The 27,438-nt window shown below is 39.5% G+C and overlaps 1 protein-coding gene across 5 annotated transcripts in view; it reads right to left on the reverse strand.

The window, feature by feature from the left end:
* The window catches only part of cacna1bb (calcium channel, voltage-dependent, N type, alpha 1B subunit, b), a 153,357-nt gene that overhangs the window by 80,289 nt on the left and 45,630 nt on the right, over window positions 1–27,438 (reverse strand). For all 5 annotated transcript variants that reach the window (XM_046374766.1, XM_046374767.1, XM_046374765.1 and 2 more), the window contains exons 6-8: window positions 16,106–16,197; window positions 15,547–15,699; window positions 10,055–10,242 (exon numbers count right to left, since the gene is read on the reverse strand). In XM_046374766.1, the coding sequence (XP_046230722.1) occupies window positions 10,055–10,242; window positions 15,547–15,699; window positions 16,106–16,197 (433 nt within the window). The remainder of the gene's footprint in view (window positions 1–10,054; window positions 10,243–15,546; window positions 15,700–16,105; window positions 16,198–27,438) is intronic.

A 27,438-nucleotide genomic window follows, 5' to 3' on the forward strand; every position in this document is an offset into this window, starting at 1 on the left:
AGGCCCCAGTGTTCCAAGTGACAATCCCCACACCTCTTCCGTGCCTTGTAAATTTGCCCATTTCTCAATGTAAGAACATATGGTATACAGGATATATATGTCACTTAAATGCATGGGCTAATTAGTTCACCCCTCTATTTAATGCACTGGCTATGGAGCTATGAATGAGATTAAACCACAGTTCTAAACAGAAGGGGAGCAAACACAGGGCATATGGCAATCAAGGCCACTGGCTATACCAAATGTAGTTCATTACAAAACTGCTGATGCACTATGTTGCCTTTAGCAAGGTGCTTCTAATGATGCCATATGTTGTTTAAATATAATGGGATGAGTATGAAGTTAAATGAATGAATTTAACATGCAAAATGTCTATGAAATCAAGATAAGATGAACATTGAAGAACATTGAAATTGGTTAAAGGCAATCTTCATTCTAGATAATTAAACATAATTATGGTAGGCAATTTTAAAAATGTATATATTTTTTTTTGCAAAAACACAAAGGCTGTTCTGTTTCTTACTGAATCAGTTTTTAATGTTCAGAAAATTTTAATTGTCATCAATATGATTATGTTAAGATGACCGAACTCTTAAATTCTGCGAGAATTCTAATTTGAAACTGAAATGAGCAAATGGTAAATGGACTGCACTTACATTGGGTTTATATTGTGATTTTCTACTTTTTATTTAGTTCAAAAGACTGGATGCTGTGTTGAAATGGAAATGGGCCTAGTTGGTCTCCTAAAAACCATTCTGTTCAAACCCTGGAAACAGAACCTCCATGCTGGAGGTGAAACGATGACACCCCAGAAAGTTTCCTCCTTTATTTAGTTGATATCTAAAAACAAACTTTAGGCAATGACTTATATCTACTGAGCTTGGTGTTTTTCAGCCCACTTCATATCTTTATTCCATCTCCGTTATTCCCATGAGTCATTGCTGGCTGACTGCTCTGAATTATCAGCGAGGAAAAAGCAAAAGCTGCCACATAATTTGGAGTCATGCATCATGCAGTTGTGGTGTGACAGTTTACTCCCACTCAAAGCTTACAGTGCTGCCACAGTACACACACACACACACACACACACACACACACTTTCTGTGATGGCAAGGAAAGCCTGCTGAGATAAAGACAGCCACTCTGAATCAATTCTGCAGCTCCTTACAGTACTGAATCATTCACAACAAGCAGTGGTGAATGTGTTCAACAGCTCCAGTGGCACAGAGAGCAAAAGGTCCTCAGAGAGCTGTTTGAAAAAGAAGAACATATCAAAACAGTTTTCTGGAAACTCGTTAAATTGGCTTGAAGGATCTTACCATCTCTCTCAGCATACTACTTTTCTCTTTTGACGGTGAACTAATTTGCTCCAGGCTAATTCAAGATTCAAGATTCAATTTAATCAGGAAGTTTGACTTGAAAAGGTTGGGCCCCGAGAGCGTCACATGCTGGAGTTTGGTATCCAAACCAGTGCATTTTAAGGTTTTTTACCTTATTAGTAACAGCTCTACATCCCAAATATCCTAGCAGAAACTCAAAGTCTAATAATTTATTTCATAATAAGCATCCTGTATTATTGCTGTCTTGTATCAGGTATATAATGCATCTTATTTTCATATCTAACAGATACTAAAAATCAAAACTTCACTCAACTGATATTTTTATATGAATGCTGAACCAATTGATGTATCAATAGGGTTGCTTGCACGCTTATCTTGATCACAGTACATTTACTGTGCGGTTGGATCTCATCAGTTTTGTTTCAACGGTTTCAGCAAAGAGGCTGTCAAAAACCTGCTGCAGCCTACTCCACCTGCCATTCAGGCAAAGTTAGCGATTAGCTTATGAAGAAAACTGTGCTAAAATCCATGGGGTTTACACAAACATGACCCCATAGGAATTATAACAGTGTTTCTTTGTGTTCATTTGATAAGTAAACGAGAAACCATTTGTTAATGTTTTAGTCATAAAACCTATACACACACTATGAACAAACAACAACTTTGATACAGAAGACATGGCTATCTAACTAAAATACTTTAAACTGCAGTATGTTTTCTTTGCACTGTAAATCCATCTTCTGGAATTAAAAAAAAAAATAAAACTAGCCCGGACAGGATCAATCGGGATGAAACTACAGAAGTATACACACATGCATTTGCACAACAAACTGGACTTGGCTTCTTTGGTACCCTTCCTGTGATATTCTCAAGCTAGCTACAGAACATTCACTGACATTAGTGGATTCAGAAAAGCCATGACTGAATGTTCACACAGTGTCTAACTGTCCCTCTGTGCTGCTGCTTTGTTTGTTTTATTTTCACAAGCATTTGACAAGCACCACCACCGTCCTGATAGGACAAGACGTCACCCTGACAAGGTCAAGGTGCACCTGTCTCTGTGACTCGCATGGCTCTAATGACGTGAGAGTGAAAGGTGCTTGTGACCCCTAGCATCTAACACACACACTAAACTACACAGTAGATCACACACACATCTTAATGAAAGGATGCCACAATGCAAGAAAACATAGTGTACAGTATCAGCACATGTGACCGTACAGAACAACAATCATTAAGACTGTGTGGGTGTGGTTTGATCAGATTTGATTGACAGTGGTGTCTTCTTTGGCAACACAAGCAAACAACCTTGTTAAATTGGGAGTGGTGCGCAGAAATACGCAAAGTATAGAGAAAGCAAACACACATGAAGTCACCAATATTCTTAATAATTGTGCTCTCAGATGGGATCCCATCACTTGCAGCAGAACTATTCAATTGTTGGGCCACAGAAACAACCTCTGCCCAGCCCAGTCTACAGCCCAGTATACATAAAACTGATGTATGTAACAAAATATAGAAACTACATATTTAGGCTATAATGTCCATGGACAGTACATCTCTCACACATATGCTTATAGATGTGATGTACATATCATAAGTCACCATATACAAACACTTTTTACTTTACATTTCATTTGCATTTGTTTGTAATTTGTCATTACCAAAAGCAAAAAAGGTTTCAAATAAACTGCTCATACATGTCCTGAAAATCTGGCCTAATTTGCATTTGTGACTGAATAGCTCTGAATCACAGTAGCTAACTGAGAAATATTTTTAGGGTTTCAAATAAAAGATTTGAAGATATGTTTCAATTAACAGCAAACATAATATAAAGTAACGTGAAAATATCTTGCAGTGTCAAGCCTGAACATGACACAGCAGAAGTAATTATGACTGCTCCTAATTTGACGGCAGCTGTTGGGTCACCAGAAGAGACAAAGGAAATGTAATAAAATCATGGGTCATGAGAAGAAGATTGCCACATTATGAACGCTGAGAGAAACCACCCACACATCCTGCTGCTGCTACAACGGTGTCACTTCCCCGCTGACTGGCTGAGAGCTAAAGCAGCATTCGCAGGGTGAGTCAATGCAAGCCTTTGCTGTCATTTCTCAATCACTATTATGGCATTTCTGCTTTTCTGTCTAGGGGAGACAGATGGGCATGGTGGGATCATGTCAAGATGGTACCTGAGTTATGTAAAAGTGGTAAAAATATTGTGTTTTAAAGTCTTTTAAAAGAAACTATACACAGATAGGTGTCTATACTTTTGTTTTTTGGACATTTATATTTGCTATGAGGTGCTTATTCTTGATACAAAAGAGACCTCAACCTCAAAATGTTTTCCTTGGAATGAATGGGATAATCTCAGAACACTTCATACTTCACTGAGTTTAAACATTTTTTATTTTTTAACTTAGAGAGACTGAGGTGCATAATCAGCTGCTCATTTACATTTATTCTCTATACTTTAGGAAGGTTTTCTGAGATGTGCATGTTACACGAGACCCTGTAAAGAGCATTTAATATCCTCTGGCATCTTCTTGCCTTCGCATTGTGTTTCCAAGACTGTCCTCACAAGAGAAATAACAGCATTTGTAGTTTGCTCAAATTCCTAAAACACATAACATTTACCTAGCAAGGACCTTGAGTGTTGAGCAAGTACTGACTGTTGACAACAGCAGAAGCAGTGTGAAGTTGTTATTGACATTACAAAACACCTGTGGGAAGTAACTAAGGATGGATGGCTGAGGAAAACAAATGTGTGACTTTGACAAGGGAAAATACTGGCCATTTCCTGTTTATTACTGACATGGTTGCGATGGGTCCCTAACTCTTTCACCTCACCCCAATATTTCCTCTGCCTTAACTGAGGCAGGTTACACAGTACCAATGAGAGAATGATGTCAGACTTATCAAGTCAGACCTGATCTCATTGCTGCTGGATGGCGTTAACATGGCAACAATATCTAAAATGAAATCTGAAGGTGAAAATGAAGGTGATGTGCGCTGGAAAGAGATAACGGATACAGCATTGTCCATTTAGGCCCAGAAGAGATTCAGATCATTAATGCGCGCAAATCTTGAAAAACAATACTGTACTAATAAAAACCATTCAGAGAAAATGTAATCTGTCTTCATTCTGGGATCCACTTTTCATTTTGAGCATTGACTGTTATTATCAAAATAGTAGAAATGTAGTAGATGCATGGAGGAAATATGACAGAGAATCCAGCAAATGACAGAATAATTTGGAGGGATAATGTTTATTATTTTTCTCTCTTTTTTGAGTAGTTTGAACTCCTAAATGTGCATTCCTCTATAATCTGGCCTCTTTCAGGAGTTGCATATCAGTAACATCCACTGCGTGGTTTAGCTGCTAAAGACGACAGTGATGGGAGGATACTTTGTTCAAGTCAAAAGCACAGCTCTGCAGCAGCTGGCAACTTCATGATCATTAGCATAAGCTGAAATCTCTCTTCATTTGCACTGCCTTCCTTTCTCTTCTGTTCTGTTCATGATTAAAACATCAAAAAGGAGCACTGACATTCCTTCCTTCCCAAACTAGGATGTACCAGGACTCGGGTTGGGCTTGTGGCCGTCTTTAGCACAAAAGCACTTTCACTAAAAAACTTATGACCTCTGATTGATTTCAGTGAGACTACAGGCAAGAAACCTGGTTGAAAAGTCTATGCCCTAACCCTAAATCTAACCATATTCATGTAATGGACCTACTGAGCTACTCTATGTTGTCTGGTGATGTTTTCCTACAAAGCTGCAAAAGCTGAGTCAGGCTCAATGTTTTTGCCAGACAACTGTGCATTTTTTAAAGTTCTCTGGAGTCCTTTTGTACCAGCAGCATCACTGAAATGAATGTGAACGTTACTGTTGGTCTTAGCATGGCGTTAAGAGTCATTTTCGTGTACCTTCACAATGAATTTATGTCATGCACATGAAAGTAGCGTTTCATGGCTCTGAATAAGTTTTTCAAATATAAATTTTTTATGGCTTAAAAATTAAAGTGTCACCCTGTCCGATAAGCTTTCAGACTTGACTTCCAGGCTTGTTTTTCATCTTCAAACTGGTATCAGTAAGAACATGCTCACACCATCAGAGTGCTATTGTCAGGCTGAATGTACCCTCATTGTCACCACTCCCTCCAGCTGAAAAATCACATGGCAGACACACAGCGCTTCATTCCACTACATTGGCTGCTGGGAGACCATAGAATCCTGGGATGTGGCCTTGCTGGGGGAGGTGAAGTTATGAAGGAAGTGGGTGGGGGGTGGGGGTGGACAGCAGGGAGGAAGCAATGTGAAAGAAGGAGCAGGATGGTAATGACAGGGAAGATGGGGAGGGATAATCTGCATTTTCTTTTGCACCATTAGAGAGGAAGGTCTGAGCAATACCCCTCAGGACAGAGGTAGCATAGTCATCAATCTGCAAGGTTAACACTGGGTTACAGCAAAGTATATAATCCACAGAACAGAGCCCCAGCATGTATGCTATTCTGGCTTCAGGATGTTCACCCCCTTCCCCCCTTTCTGTACCAAGAGTACATCTACATTTGTATACTCAGGATATTAATGCACACATGACATGCATGCACGCTCCACTGCATTCACACAAATACACTTATGGTTCTTTTCCCCCTCATAATGTTGTCATGGTTTCTTCTTTTATTTCCTTTGCTTCCATATTCTCTATGGAAAACTTTGGAACATTTTGGCTCTATACTTTCAGGAGGCGCCTTACCAAGCTCTAAGCCAAGATGAAAGAAATGTATCATGATTTCAGAAGGACTATAAAATAAAATAAAATCATCGCCAGTTACTAACCCTAATTGCAATGATAACACTTTGTTTTTTTCTGAATGTCACAATCCAACAAGTCCATGTAGCAGCATTTCAGTATATTAAGGATACACAACATAGCTAAATGGAGCTGGCAAAGATTAAGAAAAGGAAAAATGTAAAAAAATAAAAAATAAAAATATATGTGTTTCACTACATACTGCTAGCTGGATACTGCGGTACCAAAAGCCTTGTTCAAAAGGTCAGGTTGTAAAAAACACCTCATGTGTTATGTAAGTGATGTGTCCTGTTGTCCTGCTGACACACAATGAAGAGGCAAATTTTGTTCATGAAACATAGCAACAGCAACAAAAATGGTCACAAAAATGATGGCAAGCATGGATGAACTCAACGCACCTGTACAGGATGTTTTATGTCAGCTGGACACATACGTCATTCGCCTCTGATTTAGATAGAGCCAAACACAATAAAACACCTCCACCCTCCATGACAGAGCATCCAACATCAACACCATGGCAGTCACAAGTATTTTCCATGCCCATGTCTCATTATGGACAACTGGAGCTTGCTACACACAGAAGGCCGAAGGCTTCATGTTCCACTGGCACAGTGAGTGAATCACCAAAGGCTTCAACAGACAGATGGATGTATAGGTGTGCAGCGGGTGTCAGCAAGGTGTTACACTTCAGCGAAGGTCTTCAAGGAATGTGCAAAACATTCTCCAATGAGCTCTACGCTGTCTGTGTGTGGTGAAGTAAAACCTTAAGAGCAGCAACCAGATAAATCAAACCCGTCCCAAAATGAGCCTTGTCTGCCACAGTGGGATGTGTGAGTGGCCTCTAAGTCCTTGTGAAATCTCTCCCAACTTAAAAAAAGAAGGGAGAAGACTGGATGGCGAAATTCACCGGGACAGAGAAAGGTTGAAAAAAGTGGGCAGGGAGAGATCTGATAATGAAAAAGTAAAAATAACTGTTGCATGAAAAGGAATGACTTTGAGCAAAAGGAAAAGAAAAAGAAACAAGATACAAAGAAAAACTACCAACTGAGAAAAAAAAGGGATTCTTGGATCACAGCAGCATGGGTTTGCAGTGCTTAGGATAATGAGCCACAAAAAGCTACGGGAGATGCTACGGGAGGAAGAGCAAGAAGAAGGAGAGGAAGATGGGAGGAAAAATGGCTTTGTAAGTGTCTTACAATCAAGTGCCAGTTAGCTTCTATCTCCTGGGAAAGAGAAGATGAAGTAGAGGGAAAAGGAATGAAGGCATTTAGGGGATTAAAGAAGACAAATGTAGAAAAATGAAAGGATTATCACTGAGGAATTGCTATATAAGAAGTAGAACTCACAAATAATGTAACAAATATATAATTTATGAGGTAAAGTAATGGATCAAGAATAACTATTCATATTTCACACTGAAATACCATGACTGCAAGAAATTCAACTTCAAAAAGCAGGTAGCTTGCATCAGTATGCAATTCAAGTTTGAGTATTGAATGAGGCCAAACGATTAATTTTTATCACATTTCAAATAGACAAATAATTTTCAATGAGCAAACATGTATTCAGGGCCTCAGTCCCACTCATTCCATTTAAGTTTAATATTTAAGCTTAATATTATATTATATTAATATAATATTAACAGAATTAATGTGTGACAGAAGCTGTTGCTGCTCAGCTAACGTGGCACTTGTACCATGCTTCCTGTGTTAACACACTGTAATACAACTTGTACTGTGATGAATACTATACAACATGTTCTGGAAAAACCAAAAAATACTGGCATATTAAATATTAAAATACACAATTTATTTCACCGGTCCAGGAATGCAAAATGTGTTACCCTATGTAACTTAACCAATGTGACTAATGCTCTTATTTTAACCCAAATCACAACATTTTCCTAAATGTAAATGATACCATGACCACAGGGGTCACCTCATGAAGGCCACCTGACTTAGCCTTTGCCTACATGTCCAAATATATCAAATATTAAGGGCAAAAAAATGCAGGAGTGTATATTTTCAGAACAATGGGCCTTCAGAGAAGTGGGCTTTTGTTTTCAGGAAAACGGACTGTTGGACAAATGGGTTTTCGGCCCAATGGGAAATTCTTCAGTCTAAAGAGGTTTCAGAATAATGGGCTGTCCCAGATGTTTAGGTGATCCTATCATTAACTGTGGTAAAAGTTCATGTCAGGTGTCACAATGAAATGAGGACATTAAGTTTTTCTAAAAGATAATATTGTCAACATTCTAATTTTATGAGTGGGCTAGTTTTAAGTCTTATACAGGGCGTTTTTCTATTGAGTTCACTTACTCCATTCTCCTCTGTTCTCTTTTTCCTTATTTAAACTATCTCAAGGTATCCTTGCAAAAATAAAGCAGATGAAGCTCTGAGTCAGACATCCATTGTGGGATTGGCCCAGACACTTTGTCATTTTTTAGTTCTGCTTGGCTGGGCATCCCTCAGCCTTCAGGGATTTCTGTTTTTCTTTTAGTGTTCTGGGATTGTTAAAAGGCACTATCATGCTTTTGTAAGCCCTCGAAAACAAGAGAGGTGCTGGCATTTAGATAACAAAACTATTTGGGTTGGTGACAGAGAGTAAAAGTACTAAAACCTTGTATAGCTGGGAGGGGGTTGTCCCAGTGACCGAGATGTCCATGGCATAATTTGGCACATGGCCATAACTTCTCTGCTTTAAGTTCAACCACGTTTTTTTTTTTCCACTGCTTTTCTCATTGTACATGCTCCCATGGGGCAACTTAACAACGTGACTGTTTTTATACCGATGACACCCAGATTTGTACTCATGCCCTCTTTATATTTTTTCCATGCACTTTCTTACCTTGCTACTGCTGTTGAACACTTTACTTGGTCCAATCAGAAGCAACAATTTGAGATTTTTAAAACTGAACATGAAAAGCAGTAGTAGTTACTTTCCTTTTCCTATAACTGAATTTAAAAAAAAATGTTGCTGTCTTTATTTACAGTTTTTTCAAAATAAACTTTGCGTAAATTAGCAATAAAAACTGTAATTTTTATTTGAACAAGTAATTTTGTTTTATATATTTCATGCTATTATTTTTCCTTTCTGTCACTGTCTTCTTTCTTTTCTGTGACATACGTACTGTATATGGCCAGTGGACAGGTACAACGTGTCCTCTGTGCCACCGCTGCAATGTTACCATCCATGTAGAACCCAAATGACACACTAACACCCTGAAGTGGACCTATGTTCATCTGTTGACCTGATCTGTTTTATCACACTCGCTTCCACATACACACAGACACACAAAGTGATGAATGGCAATGACACAATTATTCTGTTAGTCTGACCTTCAGTAGTAGGGCTAATATGGTGGTTGAGAGAGAGAGAAAGAGCAAAAAATCTTCAATGGTAATCTGCTGGCAGCAGAGGAAAGCATACTAGATGTCCAGTAGAAAAAAAAGGTTCATCCTCTAAGGAGCATGAAGATTCTCTGATTTCATGGTGCTCTGACGATTAGATATGACCTGACCATTTTATATGTCTGGAGTAGAGGTTTTGACCAAGTGACAAAGATCAGAAGGTCAGCATAACCATACTCAACTAAGTTCATGAAAATCTGGATCTTATTTTTAAGATAGAAGATACCTTGTCATAAACCAAAGGGTTGTTATAATGGAAAAACTGATGGTGGGACTATACCAAGTTTGAAAGAATCATGAAGAAACATCTTCTGATGAATGCTAATCTAGGGAGTAATTATTAACATAGACCGTATTCTACTAAACGTAGGGTAGCAACATACGAATCCTACTCTTAGGAGTAAAACATAGCTGATCAAAGACTGAAGATGTTGATGAGAACAGGAGGAAAACAACAGACAGTTGTCTGTCTTTAGTGCATAGACTCACACTGTAGAGGATGTCAACCCAGCCTTCCATGGTGATGCACTGGAACACAGTAAGCACTGCAAACAGGATGTTGTCAAAGTTGGTGATACCAAAGTTGGGTCCAGTCCAGTACTCTCTGCATTGGGTTCCATTGGGACATGTTCTGGCTGGTGGCTCCAGACCACAAGGCCAGTCTGTTGCTCTCTCACCTGGCAAAAGGGAAATAAAGAGAGAGAAAGGCAATGATCAATCTGGTATAAATTTCAGGCGAATTTGTAAATTTGGTGATTATTACTTTGACTGCCTCTATCAGAAGGCCGGATGGCTGGATGGATGGATTTAAATTGGACTGAGTAACTGAGTGATTCCAGTGCCCCCAACTTCTAATATCTTGCTGTGATGTTTCACAAGCTCTCCTAGCAATTAGTCATCACTAATTTAGAAGGGAAACACTCAGGGACATCCCTCCCACTTCATCTGATTCCTCTCAACAAAGACAGTTGACCTCCCGACCTTATCATACGGCGTGAGGCTATAACCTTTTTCTGTCAGGCATTACACAAAGCTTGTGACCAAGGTCGGTACAAAGACTGACAACTGAATTTATAGCTTTGCTCTGTGACTTGGCTCACTTTCCAGTGTCATGCTCCAACTGATACACAGCTAAAGCAAGCCACCTGGCTAGCAACCAATATCACAGCCCTTTCTCAACACTCAGAACATCTTTAATTTACCCATTTGTCAGCTGTCCTTTTCATTCTACTTAAGGAAACATAAGAAAACAGACTGTTTTATAGGTTTTTATTTTTTAGGTTTTTTATTTGATTTAAATTATTCTGTGTCCACTTTGGGGAAAAGTTGTCTGAGTGGGTACTAAAAAATGAGTGGGTACTGTTGAGAAATGTGACTTGTTCAGTAAGGACAGTTCGAAACCGACTTCTTGAAGCTGGTCTGAAGTCACACAGGGCACAGAAGAAGACCTTCATCAACAAAAGGAAGAGGAAGGCCCAGTTACTCTTTGCTAGGGTTCACAAGGATTGGACTGTTCAATCCAATTTTGAGTTGCTCACTCCAGCCAGTTTACTGGTTAGGAGGAAGCCTGGAGAAGCCTAAAAACCAGTCTGTCTTGCCCCACGATTAAAACATGGGGGTGGATCAGTGATGATCTGGGGTTGTTTCAGTATGGGTGGATCAAGGCAAATGCAATTGTGTGAAGGGCCAGTGAACCAGGTCACGTACAGGGCTACTCTCGAAAACAGCTGATAAACTCTTTCATGCCTCGAATGACTGGATTTTCCAACAAGACAATGCCCCTTGCCACATGGCAAGGTCAGTTAAAGCCTGGATGGAGAACCAGAACATTTGAACCGTGCCTTGGCCTGCTCAATCACCAGATCTAAATCCACTTGAAAACCTGTGGAACATCATCAAACTCAAAATGGAGACCCAAAGACAAAACAAAGAAAATCTGTTTGAATGTTTGCGACAGGAATGGGCTGCTATGACAGCAGAACAATGTCAGAAGCTGGTGGAGAGCATGCCAAGACGCATGGCTGCAGTCATCAAAAACAATGGTTATGCAATCAAGCACTGACTCCTGTGTGTATCATGTGACTAACAGACAGAAAAGGAAAACATGGAATGCCTAAAATCACTGTTTTTGGCAGTACAACGCCATAGCTATTGATGTAAGAACTTAAGTGATTTTGGTTATTATGAAGAAAAACATGGAAAATGGCTAGATAAGAGCTATTTTATGAGCTATTTTTGTTGTTATCATTATATTTGTCCAAACAAATGTACCTTTAGTTGTACCACGCATTAAAATGAAAAAGAAATTGAAGAAAACAAGGGTGGTCTAATAATTTTTTCCATGACTGTATATGTGATGCCACAAATCATGCTCGTAGGCCCCAACTCCCAAACAGAGTAAAGATACACTTTCAGCAATGAATGTAAAAACAGCTTTTTACTGTCAGACTCTGTATATGCATCATTCTTACACAGTGAAACTCAAACATTTAGCTGTAGGAACAAGAACGGTTTTGACTACAGGGGAGACTTCCCCCACATCCCCACATGGCTACACTTGAATCAGTTACTTTATGTCAGTTTGTATATGAACACCTTGACTCAATCAAACTGAGATCTCTGTTGATGTTACTTGCTTTACATCTTTAATTTCAAACCAGTGAATTATACTGGTGCACACCCTGCACCACAGCTGCATCTGCAGCTGTCAGCACTCTGTAGAGCTCAGCAGCTGAAAGGGCCTGAGTCAGACCATGTTTTCAGAGATGCTTATTGGTCTTTGTGTGCAAGAATCTCACAAAGGAGAATCTCACACTGATACATAGCATAGTAGCCAATGTGCACCTCAGGTAATGACGTAAATCAAAATGCACTGCATCTGAACAGCAGTGGTGTTTTAAGTCTTCAGTCTGTTTTTACACACCTGCCCTACAATTGAACACCTCTTTCCTAACAAGAGGATACAATTACAAGTAGACCAATAAATTCCAAAAGCATTAAGCAGGATATGATTTCTTTGCAGGAATTCAATATGACATTTTATTAGGGTGAAATCTGATTAAGATTTGCTCTGCTGTAAATTTGTAAAAGATTGTTTCAGGTTTAGTCAGCTTGGTGTTGATGTGGTCTAACTAAGCAATACGTGTGTCCCATCTCTGTTGCTTAGTTTTTAAGGGATTATGAAGTGACAGTGAGCTATAGAGATAATACCAAAGTGCATGGAGGGTGATGAGAGTTTGTTTAAAAGATGTGCTGGCACATGTGTCAGCAGATGGGGATCAGAATAAAGAATAAATGTGCTGAGTATAACAGATGCCTTGTGCACCCAGCATTTCATGAGGGATAGTGCCACGATCATAAGATGTGCCAAGTTTTAACGATGATTTGCAGAGCCAGATTGCTCAGCCAACATCCCTCTAGTGTCACTGCAGTAAAATATATCCTTTCCTTCATACTGACAGCTGCTGTGTCAGCCGGACTCTGTCCATGGATGAGAACATCTCAGGTCTCTATTTTCTTTTTTCTTCAGCTGGCCGCAGTTCATAAATTAGATTTGAAAAAAACAAAAAAAATTGTTCATTGTATTGTTTAAAGAACAATTTATTTTATTGGTGGTTATTTTGATTTAAAAGGTGTGAAAATCAAAAATGTTTTTTTCAGTGATTACACTGAAATTTAACTGTATGCCTTGTCTACTTTTACTGCTGTTAAAAACAAATAATAAGACACAAACAACAACAAACATGCGGCCATCAAAGTTCATATGCAGAGGAACAAATTTATAGGAATACTCATGAATATTTAAGTGAACCGCAGTGAATTTAAGTACAGTACATGTTTGCGATGAGCAGATCAAGTGGAGAGATGTTGGTTAATCTGAAAATAGTTTACATACTTAGTGTTGAGTAACTGTAAATCTTCAGAACAGTTTAAATTATTTTGAACTTTGTGGAGTTAATCAAAGAAAATGATTCAATTCAAGCCCTCTGTGTATTTGTCTTCTACAAACTAAAGTAATAGCTTCAGACAATATGTTTTTTCATATCTAAAGATAAAGTCTCAGAAGAGAGAAAAAAAAGAAAAGAAGAAACTATTTTCCATCAGGCAAAAGACGAAGAAGCCAATGCGCTCAAGTAAAAGGACAGCCAATGAATACACAGGTGAAAAAAAACACAAACATACTTGGACACACAAGGTCTTCATGGCTTCATCCAGCTTTAACTGCATATGACTCACACACATGTGCAAAGAAAAACACACAGCAGCCTTCATGTTGAAAGTTGTTACCAATTCTGCTCAGCTTATTCAAACCCTGCTGTGTCTCTGGGACTAAAATAACTCAATAACACACGTACTGTACATTAGCAGGCTGTCACAATTGCTCACACCACTACAAGCACCCTGACTGACTGTGTATATTTAACACACACACACACACACACACACTGATAGACAGATACAAATATTTTACAGCTGGCCCAGCCACTAACCCTCAAGTCACGCCTTCACACTCTGACACCAGCAGTGGGGAAATAAAGCATTCTCATAATTTTTAGCGCTGCATTACACAATGGGGCCAGTGCGTTTTCTATAATTAATATAATGTTGTAGTATAATAACAACACTGGCTGTGAATGATCAGAAATGGCCCTTGTTGCTAATTGGGGGGGTGGAGGCTTATCTTTCCCTCCTTTCAGTTTCTGCACATTTAGAAAAGCATACTAGTGATTCTGGTGGTTTGTGCTCATTAAATTTGACCATTTTACAAATTCTGCTCCAGATTTTCTCTTATGAACACATTTCTCAACTCTTCTCCATTGTACCATACTTCATTGATCAGACATGTCCAGCTAGTGTCATACTGATCATCGGGGACAATTAAGATATGGTGCAACATTCTCCATTAATGCCAGTCAATTGGTAGAGCAACCTCTACTTCTACTTGAACAGCTTTTAGGCAAACTCAGTAACCACTATATATAAGACGTGTCCTTCTGTGCGGTATAAAACAACAGACATCAGACATTCAGAAATTATAAAGAGTAGAAAAACAGACACAGATCTGTATAAATCAATGTACATATTGATTTATAAACTGGCAACCTTAGTCCCCATTAGTGTGTAATTGTATGCTCTCGTTTAATTCATATCTACAAGTGTTCATGTGACCTGCTGTTCACCGACCTAAAGAACATTTATTCTTGGCAGTTAGAATTACACGTAGGTTCACCAAATGAACACATCATTATTATTTTTTTAGAATTAGTATTATTTATCTATATAGTACACATGACGGAGGCGTTTTTGGACAGCTTCCTAGGGAAATTATTTTGAATATTCAGGACCCATTAATTATCAATGTCAAGATTTGATTTTTGTACAAAAACTAATGGAAAACAATGGCTGCCTGAAAAGTCCGGACCTTTACAGCATTTATTTATTATTTAAAGAGATAAAATATATATTGATAACACTGTTATGGAGAAGCTGCCACTCACACAATGAAGAGTGCCCTGTCAGATTATACCGCTGAAATATCTGCACAAGCATGCACTTCTGAGGTAAGAGAAGGGTGGACCAGTGAACTCAAGCCTCATTAACACCATCTGAGGTAGAATTCAATCATGAGGCAGAGTACATAAGCGTCCCTATAGAGGGACAATAGAAGCTATCAATCAAAACCTGAAAACTGTGAAAATACCATTCATCAAACTCAAGATGTGAAAAATGGCTGTCAGAGATTCTGCTGGGCACCTGATTGTTACGCACATGGCCTTACAGCACTGTGAATGTACAGGTACTCATAAGTATGTATGCAACTTATGAATCATTTATGTACAGCTGCATACATGAGCAATGCGATAAATGTTCTCATCCACTGCAACACAGCTGAAAGAGATTTTTTTTTTTCCTGGCGTCAACTTCATAGATAATCAGTGTTGTCTTACAAACACACACCACAGCCAAGCTGTTGCTCTCACCAGTGTCTATCCAGAAGCAGGTGGTGTGGAATTTTCCCATGTAAAACTCCACCCCGATGATGGCAAACATGACAATGGCAAAGAAAAGCAGCAGGCCGATCTGAAGCAGAGGAACCATGGCTTTCATTATGGACTTCAAAACCACCTGGAGACCTGAGAGACAAAGAAAGATGGGGTGTAAGAAGGACTCAGTCTATTTTTTGAAAATGTATGTCTAACAGGATAATTAAGGTTTATTGCAATGTGGATTGTACTTTTTGAATAGGTTTACATGAAAAACATTTTCAAAACAAGTCCACAAAGTGAGCCAAAGGAGAAACACAATTTCAAAAAGGTAAATAAAGTTTTACTGTACATGTAGGACAGAGAGTTAAAGAATATATCAAACCAAAGAGAAGAAAAGATAGAGATGGAAAAATGATGTGGATGTAGTCCTGCCCTTTAATGTCGATGCTCAAATCACAGCTGAGCAACAAACTGGACAGTAACTTTCAGTTTATTCAACCCACTTTGAATTCCTGTATTGAAATGAAAATATCTTGTTGAAATCGTGACTTACTGGGGATTCCTGACACAAGTTTGAGGGGTCTCAGCACTCTCACCGCTCGCAGTGTTCGCAGGTCAAAGTCTGAGCCCACTGTGGCCAGGATTCTGTATGAACACATAGACACAAACATCCAATAAGCAGCAGCAGCAAATCTTCACATCTGACAAGCTGGAACCGGTAAAATTTTGTTGCTTGATAAATAATTAAAAAATAAAACAACAGTTTTCATCAATTATGAAAACTGTTGTTTATCAGTGTTGATTGATCAACTACTAATCAGTTCAGCGCTACAGTCAGGGCTGAAACTTCATCGCCTAATTGCTTGATTATCTTGTATCTTCAACCATATAAAATGTTAGAAAACTGTGAAAAATTTCCATGACGAAGCTTCTTCAAACTGTTTGTTTTCTCCACCCAACAGTTCAAAAACCAGATATTCACTTCAGTGACCAAAATCATTGCTGATTTCTATCAATCGACAAATCCATTAATCGATCAATAACTGTGGCGCCGATGGTACTTTTCCAAACAACCTAAGAAATGTGAGCGCCTCTGGGTTTTACAATGATTTCTTGAAAATGAACCACGTCACTTTATGTTAGTCTGGTCGAAATGAGAGCTGTTAATTATTTTTCATTAATGTTTAATCTGTTGTTTGCATTCTTAGAATTGTCAGACTGTCAGTCTGTCAAATGTCAGAAAATACTGTCCAAAACTCAAATGTATTCATGAATGTCAACATTAGTCCCCAACCCCACCCCGACACACACACACACACACACACATACCCACATCTCTGATATCATATGCTGTCTATATCTGCTACAAGTGGAGGAATGACATACTGCGACGGATTCTGGTGCACGTGTGTGTGTGTGTGTGTGTGTGTGTGTGTGTGCGTGTGCGTGCACTGCCCATTGAGCCGCAGCTGGCAGCCCTCATTACAGGCTCTACACAGAGGGGGAGACTTAAGTGCTCCACTGAAACACACAGAAAAAAACATATGCTCTGGGCTAAGGAGAGAGAGAGGGAGGGAGAGAGAGGAGAGATGTGAGAGAGGGGAAGGAATATAAAAATAAGAATTACTGTATGGAGATAGTAAGTGACACACAACCATAAATTTGATCATCTGATGTGGAATCTAAGAGACATTCCTACTGTGGAAGACCCTGCTTCATAGGCATGGACTAAAATATTCTCATTACCAGCTTAACTTTGTCTGTATGTCTTTATTTTGATGATACAAAAAATGATTCATACATACATATATGCTGTATTATGTATAGGTCTGTACACCTTTTTTTTAAAGGAGACAGTTCACTCCCAAATCAAAATTAATATTTTTCTAAATACATCTCACAGTAGCTGAAGTGCTAATTATCCTTTTAGATAGTTTTGGTGTAGGTTGCAGAGTTTTGGAGATAATCAGCATTCTAATGCTGCCTTCTCTACAGTATATTGGAACCAGATGGCACTTTGCCTGTGGCGCTCAAAGTGCCAAAAAATACATTTGAAAACATCAAAAGCAATGTCTCTTTCCAGAAATCATGACTCGTTACTCAACATAATCCACAGACATCGCTGTGAGCAGTTTCATGCAGGAACTATTCTCTCTCTATCAAACCATACTAACTATACTCTATCACTGTCCGGAAGAATGCAACAATTCATGATGGAGAGGCTCATGTTCATGACCAGGTCACTATTTCTTTAAAGAGACATTGCTGTTGACTTTTCAAATGTATTTTTTGGAGATTTGAACACCATAAGTAAAGTGCTATGTAGTTCCATTATATTCGAAAGAAAGCGGACATCTCTAGTGCTAATATCTCCTAAACTGCATCACACCAAAACAATTTTAGATAGAGAAACAGTTTTACGGGTAACAGGAAAACATATTTGTGAGTTTGGGATGAACTGATGGTTGTCTACAAGAGGCAAATGACATTGTTTACAAAATTAATCCGACAACAAACTGATTTACCTGAATCCTTGACATTCCACTGTACCCCTGATCCTCCTCTGAACTTTGAAAGAAAACCTTTTTTTCTGGAAACTGTATTCCTTGGGTTTAAAAATGCATTTCAGTATAAATGACATTATTTAACATCCCAAAAGGGTATGATTTTTAAACCTCTCAGTTAGGGGCCACAAAGCAGGCAGAAAATCCTCCAGGGTACATTAGCTTACAGTATATGCAGCGGGTAGGATTCACTCATGACTGACTGAAAGAGTTTCAGCGCGAGCGCACACACACACACACACACACAGACAGAGTAGAAAACAAGAAGGATCGCTTATCGCTCTCTGATTACCAGTTGGCATGGTAACCATTAAAGCACATCTGGGCTTTTCTTTATTATGTGTGAAATCAGTCTGCTGGGATGGAAGTGCCTGTTTTGTAATATAGAATATATTATTTTATACATATTTCGTGCACAGGTGTTGCAGTTGATCAAATTCTCAGACAGTGATGGATTTCTAAAAGCTCTTTAAAAGAACTTTGTCATTATTTTCATTTAGTGTACTGTTTTATAGTTTTCTGCTGAACAAAGAAAACGCAAATCAAGAAATAAGGAGTGAAATGGGGAACCACAAAGTGAGAGATTACAGCTGAGGGCTGACTTAAACATGACATATTAATGAAGACTGTGGAGGAGAAGGCTCTAATACCCACACATCAACATGTGCAGCATACACACTTAGAGAAACTTCACTGTGAAACTCAGTCTTTCTTCTGTCTTTCCCTTTCCAAGGTGCTCATGATCTAAACCCACTCTATGTGACTCTACATTGTAGTAAAATAAATTAAATCAGAGTCTTCTCCAGATTCTGCTGAGAAACACAGCCCTCTTCTGCCCGGATTTGGAGGGCACAACTTGTATGTCTTAAACAGCCTTCAGTGTCCCAAAACCCACTGAGCCCCACTGAGCATTCAGGTGACAGAAATCACCATTGATTTTTTATGTTTGTTGCAGAAGTCCAGATACCAGGATGGTATGGGCATTTAAGTTAGGAGACACAACATAATCATAACACACAGTATGTAAGACTGAGAAGAGCAGAACTGAGAACACCAGAGTCATCTCAAAAACCCTTGAGATGCACATTTTATATGTGACTGTCCTGCAGAAATGAAGAGGTCACTATCAGCACTATTTAGACAAAGCAAGGAGATGGCCAGGTGGAGCTGTCTCTATCTGGACCTGTTCTTCTCAAAGTCTGATCCAGAAAAGACAATAACATTTTAAGGTAAAGAAACATTTTATGATAATTGGTGAAATTTCTCAGAGCAGATACCAAGTCAATATATGCTATTACCACTTATTAAGCTGAAACTAGTTTAACTGCACCTCTGGCCATATCTTACAAACTGCACCTTCAAATACCTTTAGGGATAATCCACTGTTCTGGTGGTAAAAACAAAATACTTATGCAATACTTCAGTTGACACAATTGGTTTCAATTAATTTGCTAATTTTGAGTTCTTCATTTTGTGATAAAACGTTGACATTTGAGTCAGACCAGTCATTACAAAGAATTAGCATTTTGGGTATGACGTTTATGGACAATTGAGAAGCAAGTAAGAATAATCTTACTGTATTCACAGTACGCAAGGCCACTGTGGCCAGAAGAAACAGAATGAAAACAGGACATAAATACATGAATCATCTCTCTGTGCTGCTTTTACATCCCCCATAATCAATAGCTCTCTTTGTTCTGTTAAGTGCACATATGCATGTGTGTGTTTGTGTGTGTACATTTACCCGTGAAGGGATGACTTGATGTCAGACAGTCTGGCAGGGAGCAAGCCACAGAAGAAGCTATGACTTTTAATATTCCTTTATCATCACCACAATATATCCTTGTGGGCACCAGACACTGGCACAGGAAATATGGAGGATGATGCTATCGTCTGTCACTTGCTCACACACACAGAGCCACATGCTGCTTTCCTCTGTACGACCATAAAAGTAGGTTCCAGTATATAGGTTTTTGTTCATCTTTGATGAGAACGAAAAATACACAGACAAATACCATTACAATACATATCTGATAAAAGACACAAACATGACAAACATGAAAAAACAAAAAAAACAAAACAAAAAACAAAACAAAACTGTAATTTCCCAGCCTGGGATAAATAAAGTATATCTATCTATCTATCTACCTATGACTTCCACATAGATGTACAAATATACATGTAAACTGTATGTCAAATATATATCCAGATGCTGTATTTCAGCCTTTGTCACTGGATGATAAATAGAACCTGAACTAATTTAACCTTGAAGAAACAATGGGAGAATGATTCATGCTGCCCATCAAAATCTGTAGGAAGGAACACATCAGCCTAAACAGCCTAATGAACGTAGGAGGTATGTGTTGGGGGCTGTTTGCCCCTGTTAGGGTATCCCAAGGCCAATTAGTCCTGGGGGAGGGGCCAGAAAAAGTGCAGTTCACACAAAGACCACTATAAAGAGGAAAAACAAGGGCAAGTGTACCTTGCCTGAAGGGATACTGGGGCTCTGCCCTGGGGCCAGGCCTAGGGAAGGGGCCCATCAATGAGCACCTGGTAGCCAGGCCCAGCCCAAAGCAGGGATATGGGTCTGTCCTCACTCCACAGGAGGAGTCAGAGGGATCTGGTGCAGTATGGATTAGACAGAAAACAAAGGTGGAGGCCCTGGTGGTCTGATCCCTGGTTGATGAAGCTAGCTTTTGGGACATGGAATGTCACCTCACTGGTGGACAAGGAGCCCGAGCTTGTGCATGAGGTTGAGAGATACTGGCTATCAGGTGTGGGGTTACTTCTAGCCCCCCAGCTCTCTGCCTCCATGTTGGAACCTCCCCCGGTGAACGAAAGGGTTGCACCTCCGGCTTGGTGAACGGGTCTTGACTGTTGTTTGTGAATATCTACCAAATGACATTTCACCCACCCTTTTTGGGATGGGTGCTGGAAGATGCCCCTACCTGGGACATTGTTCTACTGGAAGACTTCAATGCACACATGGGCAACAACAGTGTGAAATGGAGGGATGTGATCGAGGAATGGCCTGTCTGATCCGAACACAAGTGGTGTTCAGTTATTGGACTTCTGTACTAGTCACAGTTTGTCCATAACAAACACTATGTTCGAACATAAGGGTGTCCATAAGTGCATTGGCACCAGGACACCCTTGGTTGCAGGTCAATTATTGACTTTGGAGTTGTATCAGAGTATCTGCAGCCATATGTTCTGGACTGTCAACTGATCAGGTGGTGGGGAAGGATACCAAATAGACCCAGCAGACCAAAGCTAACAATAAGGATTTGCTGGGAACGTCTGGCTGATGACTCTGTCAGGATGATTTTCAACTCCCACCTATTGCAGAGCCTCAACCATATCCTGGGGTGGTGAGGGACATGGAATCCAAATAGTCCATGTCATTGCTGAGGCGACTGTTCAGAGCTATGATCCATTCTCAACTGGGCAAGAGGCGGGGTACACCCTGGACTGATCGCCAGTTAATCACAGAGCCAACAGACAAAGACAGACAATCACTCATGCTCATACACTGAATGGCAACGCAGCAATTTAGAGTGGTAGAGTCTATGTATGTATGTTTATTGGCCATGTATGTTCACTCATACAAGGAATTTGATTCTGGAGTACCTAGATAAAACCCACACAGGCACAGGGAGAACATGCACCTCTGCACAAAAGGACACAGACATGGACTCAAATCTAGAACCCTCTTCCTGTGAGGAGACACTGCTAACTACTGCACCATTGTGCTGCCCAGCAGGAGAAACAGGCAAGTTTTTTACTCTAACTTATCAGTATTAAGTAAATGATGATTGTATAATGTAATGCTCTAGAATGCTATCAGACGTTAGACTTCTTCACTATAAATCTTGCATTCACTGTATATATACTGTATACTTCTATTTTGTGTGCTGCCAGGCACGAAATCTTGCGGGACATTGAAAGCTGACTGGTCATCCAGTCGGCAGCCTGGCACCATTTCTTATCTACTTTCGTGTCTTCATTATAGACTAAACTAATGAATAAATTCACACTTTTGTCCTGTGTTGTTGGTAGTTCCTACTCTGAGGAAAAAGGAAATTGAATTGGTTGTCTTGGCAGCAGTGGCAACAATAATTACCACTTGGAAACTCTGGAGAGGGAGATGCCTGTTTCCATTTGAAACTGTGGCACACTGAGCTATCAGGACCATTGTATAATTAAGCTTTGAAAGAATAGTTCAACATTTTGGGAAATGGGCTTATTTGCTGTCTTGCCACAAGAAGATTCATATCAATCTCACATCTGAAAAAAAGCATAAAGCTGCAACCAGAGTCCATTTACTTTGGCTTAGTGTAAAACCTCAGAGCAGGAGCACAAAGCTACCCCGGTTCTGTCAGAAGGTAAAAAGACAAATAGCCATTATCTCTCCAGCTCATTAAGCCTTATTTTGTTTGTGTAGAAGTGTAAAAATGACACTAAATATTTAACTGTTCATTTAAAGAAATGCACGACAAAGCAGAAGGAGAAAAAAAAAACCCACAAATGTGGATTTTGTGGATGTAGTTTAGAAAAAGAGATGAAAATGGAGAAACGCAACCTTCTCGTGAGGCTGAGTGATGTAGTTTAATTACTGCGACCCTGCCCAGCTGGGGGCCAGGGGCTGTGATTGAGTTTTTCACACATCCCGGTAAGAGGAGACGGAGGCTCCCAGAGGACAGACACGAGAACATGGTGCTGAAAACCTGACTGAATAACAGCCTGCCTGTGTGTCTGAACATTATCAGCTGGTCACCGACTGTCTGTCTGCTTCAGGGACTGTCTCTCTGCATGCTTGTCTGCCTCACACTTGAACAGAGCCAACTAGTGAATATTTTAATTCAATAACTGCTTGTCAAGGCGGCCCTTTTGTATTAAATACAGCTACCTGCCTGTCTGCAATTTCAGCTTGGTGAGGAGAATGAAGAGTGGAATTAACCCTGAACCAGTCTCAGTCTGTGCCACTTTCTTTTGAAGTTTTCCTGCTTTGTTCTGGAAAAAGTCAATCATCTTCATTTTACTGCCACTAATGCAGCTACTTATGTAGGTGTCATATCAATTTATGGCTTTTCAAGCCTTTATTACTTTACATTTCTCCATAAAAAAATGCAGGCATTCCTCAGTGTTTCTCACTGTACAGATAGCAGTGGAAGGAAGAGCCACCACAATGGGACTTTTAGTTGAGAAAGGGATCAATTTTATGCAGACACGTCAGAATATCATGTCAGCACCCATCTGTAACTTGTCAGATTACCATCAAGATAATGTCAAATGCTACTGATCTGCTTTTGTCATCACACTCGAACAACCCAATCAAGTTAGCACTTTTAGCTGTAAAGCCCAAATATAGCACTTTCTGTTGGCTGGTCTTTCTGTTCTTGACAACTACTGACCAGGTCCCCAGAGGATTATTCCTAATGATTTTGAGAGAGACGAGACCTTATTATAAAGCACCGCAACCACATCAGCATTTCCTCTTTAGCAATTTGAAAACTATGTGGGAGATTTTAATGACATTTTCTGTGGATTATGGCTGGGTGACCTGGCAATAGTTGTTGTTATGTGACTTTTGCTACACACTCTGTACTGTGGTATATATCCCTTCTGGTTGCTGGCTAAGTAGCAAATCACTTAACAGGACAACTTTTTATTAAAGTTGGAGGGTTTATTCCACAAGGTGATGAAGTGACCTGATTTTCCTGAAAGTTAATACAAAGATTAGCCAAAAATATATTCATATCCAATTATTTTAAATACAAACTGTGTCCAACTTCAATGTCCAGAAAATGTACAGTATATAATATATAGCATGTAGAGTGACATAAAATTGTTGAGACACACTAAACACTGCAATTTCCATTGCAAAATGTATTTTATAAAACAAGTTCAATCTCTCATTTTTCTCTTCTGTTTCATTTACAGAAGACTTAAGAGTGTGTAGATGTGCAGACAGACACACACACACATACATCACACAATGTAGAAAATAGACCTCATCATTAGATACAGACCATTTCTCGCCAATTAGACCTCATTTCTACCATCTCATCTAATAGGAAACGAGCCAACCAATCACAAGATGGGCTTCAGTATGTCACATCCTGTTTGTTGTGGAGTATGCGTGTGCTTGTGTGTGAATGGTGGTGGGCCATATCGCCATGATGTTATACAATGTGAGTGGACAGCTGTGACAGAGTCAGGAGAGCAAGCATTTCCAACAATGAACATGAGGACAGAAGGGGGTACTCATGAACTCATCGTGGCTGCCAGAGCCATTCGGCATCAAATAAGGCTGCCGTTGTAGAGCTGTGGTTCTAAATTAACACTGCATGCATGCGCTTACATGCACACACACACACATACACACAAACGGGCTTCCTCCTTATTAGACTCATAAACAAGTCAAAGGCGAGGGAGTGAATAGTCAAGCTTGCTCATGTCCTGGGCTAGGATTTAACGTAAGCTCTGATTTTCCTGATCAGCTTCTCGGTCAGCTCAGGGCTGACAACCTCCTGTTTCATTTACATCCAACATAAGTGGGAAAGAAAATGTGTAAAAACAACCAAGACATTGTTTCAGTCATTGCTGACTTGAGACAACTGAATGTTGCAAAAATCAAACATGCATTAAAATACCTTGTCTGTGCCTCCACCAAGTGAAATCCAGGCAGGCAGCTACATCAAATGTCCAAATTTGGACAATTTTTAATTGTCATGATCCAACTCACTGCTAGATTATATGATAAAAGCATGTTTAAGCAAAACGATATTTGAACACAAAGAGGAGATATTACTTTAGATGAACTTGTGGTTTCAGTAAAAATGATTCCAAGATGTGTGGAGGGAAACTGCTAGCTCAGCACCATTAAAGGAGCCTTTGTATTCATCAAATGTAGGAATAGAAAACTGAATTTGACTAAAAAGATACAGTACACATGTTCAAGAAAGTAAAATTGTTGGATGGTTTCCTCCCTTAGTTTAGAGAACTCTGAATGCTAATGATGTAATTATAGTTTACACAACAGTGTGCTTCCAGTTTTGTAGCAGCAGTTTGAGCCTGGTCCTGTTCCATTTTAACGTCAATGACCCTGTGTCCAAGTTTGATGTGGAAGAAATGGACCTGATAATAGTGGGCATAAGCACAATATACTGTATATATAAATACCAGTGTTGATGTATATAAACATAAATAGTGGCAGAACTCATTGTATTAGCATTAATGTTTCAAGGACAAAATACATCACTGTAGATTTTTCAAACCTTGTAAATAAAGCTTGAAAGGCTCAAAAGGAAAAGCCACATCACATGGACCCTGTAGGTATGATCATTTTAGAGTCACACCAGTTTGTCCACTTCTCAGGTGAAGGTCTAAGATGTGCTACTGATGCCAGTCTTGCCTTTGTAAACATAAATAAAGCTGCAAAAGAGTTGGTGTCCCACTCCTTACGCTCGTCCTCCTCCTATTCCTTCCTTCTCCTCCTACATCTGAATGTTAATTAAACCAAGTAATGAATCCCAAGTTGTCAAAAAATAACACACAGGTTGCTCCTCAGTGCCATAGTCAGATTAGAAGTGAAATCATAACAGGGAGTCGTGGTAAGTATTTGTTTCACACATACTGTACTTGGCTTAAGTGAGTAATAACAGAAACAGAGAGAGAAAATAGAGAGACAGGGAGGGAGGGAAGAGAGAAAGGCTGTCACAGTGATGTGGAAGTCACTGGGTAGTCACCTAATCTGACAATCGCCTGATGACGAGTGACCACAGAAAAACACAAAGCAGCATCTAATACAAGAACACATAACAGCAAATGGACTTGTGGAACCTGATCTGAAAGTGATTCTATCAGAACGAGCCTCAATAAACCCAAGGATGATTAGACCAAATCCAGCACATGGTGCATCCAAACAGACCCACATAAAGACTGTCCCTACACTTCACTTCACATTCTCTATCTGCTTCAAAAAGGATCATTTTCTCTTGTCATGATAGCTGAAATATAATTTAGAGGGCACAACGTGGAATACTAACCAAGCGGTCCCATGAAGACGTTATTTAGGCTATCTGATAGTGAGAGCTCTCATTAGAGTCTGCTGTGGTAATTGTTCTGAAATCATCTAACTTTCAAGGGTTAACCTGAATCATTAAATGTAGAGGCTGTCCAATAAATCACTGAGCCGATGCTGTTATCAAAGTGTTTCAGATGCTTTCCAGTGCTGGAGTACGATTTTCGTTTTTGTGTTCACTACATTTTCATTCTAGACAGGACTTTAACGTATGGTGTCTTCGCACTGAAATGTGACAGACCTAAAGGTAGTGGTGTTTATGACGACTTGTAGCACTTTGAAACAATGTATTTGTAATCGATTTCCCTTTTGTTTGCACAAGAATGCAGGTGACACCCCACCCCATTTGTCAGACGGAAAACTACGTCTGTCTGCAGCTTGGTGATGAGAGGGGAGTCTACAGTGGGTTTTTAGGATTTCCTCACTCTAAACAGCTTCCTGCTGTGCCTGAAAACGACGCCACTAAACAGTAGATTTGTGGTTCAGATGACTAAACAACGAGCTGAAACTCAGTAAAGGCCAGAGAAGCTGCAGATTCTGGTGATAATTCTCTTTAGGGTCATCGCTACAAATGACTGTTGTTATTCTAAAAATCTAAATTACAAAAGAACTGCTCAAAAGTGCAATAAAATGTATTAACTCCTGGAAAATGTTCTGCAGTTGCATTCCAGTGTCACAATTTGATGTCTGTTATCAGTCCTGAGTCATTTCTTGGTAGTAGAAGACAGCAAACTATCGTGATTTCTCATGCACTAACCAGCAAAACAGAACACTTTAGTTTTGTATGCAGCACATTCTGTATGGTTTCAGCAATGTAGAGTGAAAATGGGACACACAGCTTGTTTAACTTTGGTGTCCGGGGAGATGAGATTGTGTTTGGAAAAGCTAAAACACGTACGGTGCAGGTGTTCCAGTAAAAGCACTGCGGATCAGATAACCCATCATCACACTGGGACCCAAACAGGAAGCAGATACACAACATGAAGGCAGCAGGGCGCCTGAGTTTCTGTCAGTTTTGTAAGAAACAGACTGTCACAAGAGACTATGTTGTGGTCTTTTTTTAAATAGTATTTAACCGCAAGTGATACAATGGATTTACAATGAATTTCAAAGGACGCAGACATTACAAGGAGTGATAAGTCTGGCAACTCCTGTTTTAGAGACAAGTTTAGATGCTATAATATTAAAATTCATTATAACATCAGTAGTCCATACATCACACTGAGTAACATGGGA

The sequence above is a fragment of the Scatophagus argus genome, chromosome 20, assembly GCF_020382885.2.
Source record: "Scatophagus argus isolate fScaArg1 chromosome 20, fScaArg1.pri, whole genome shotgun sequence".
Lineage (NCBI taxonomy): Eukaryota > Metazoa > Chordata > Actinopteri > Scatophagidae > Scatophagus > Scatophagus argus.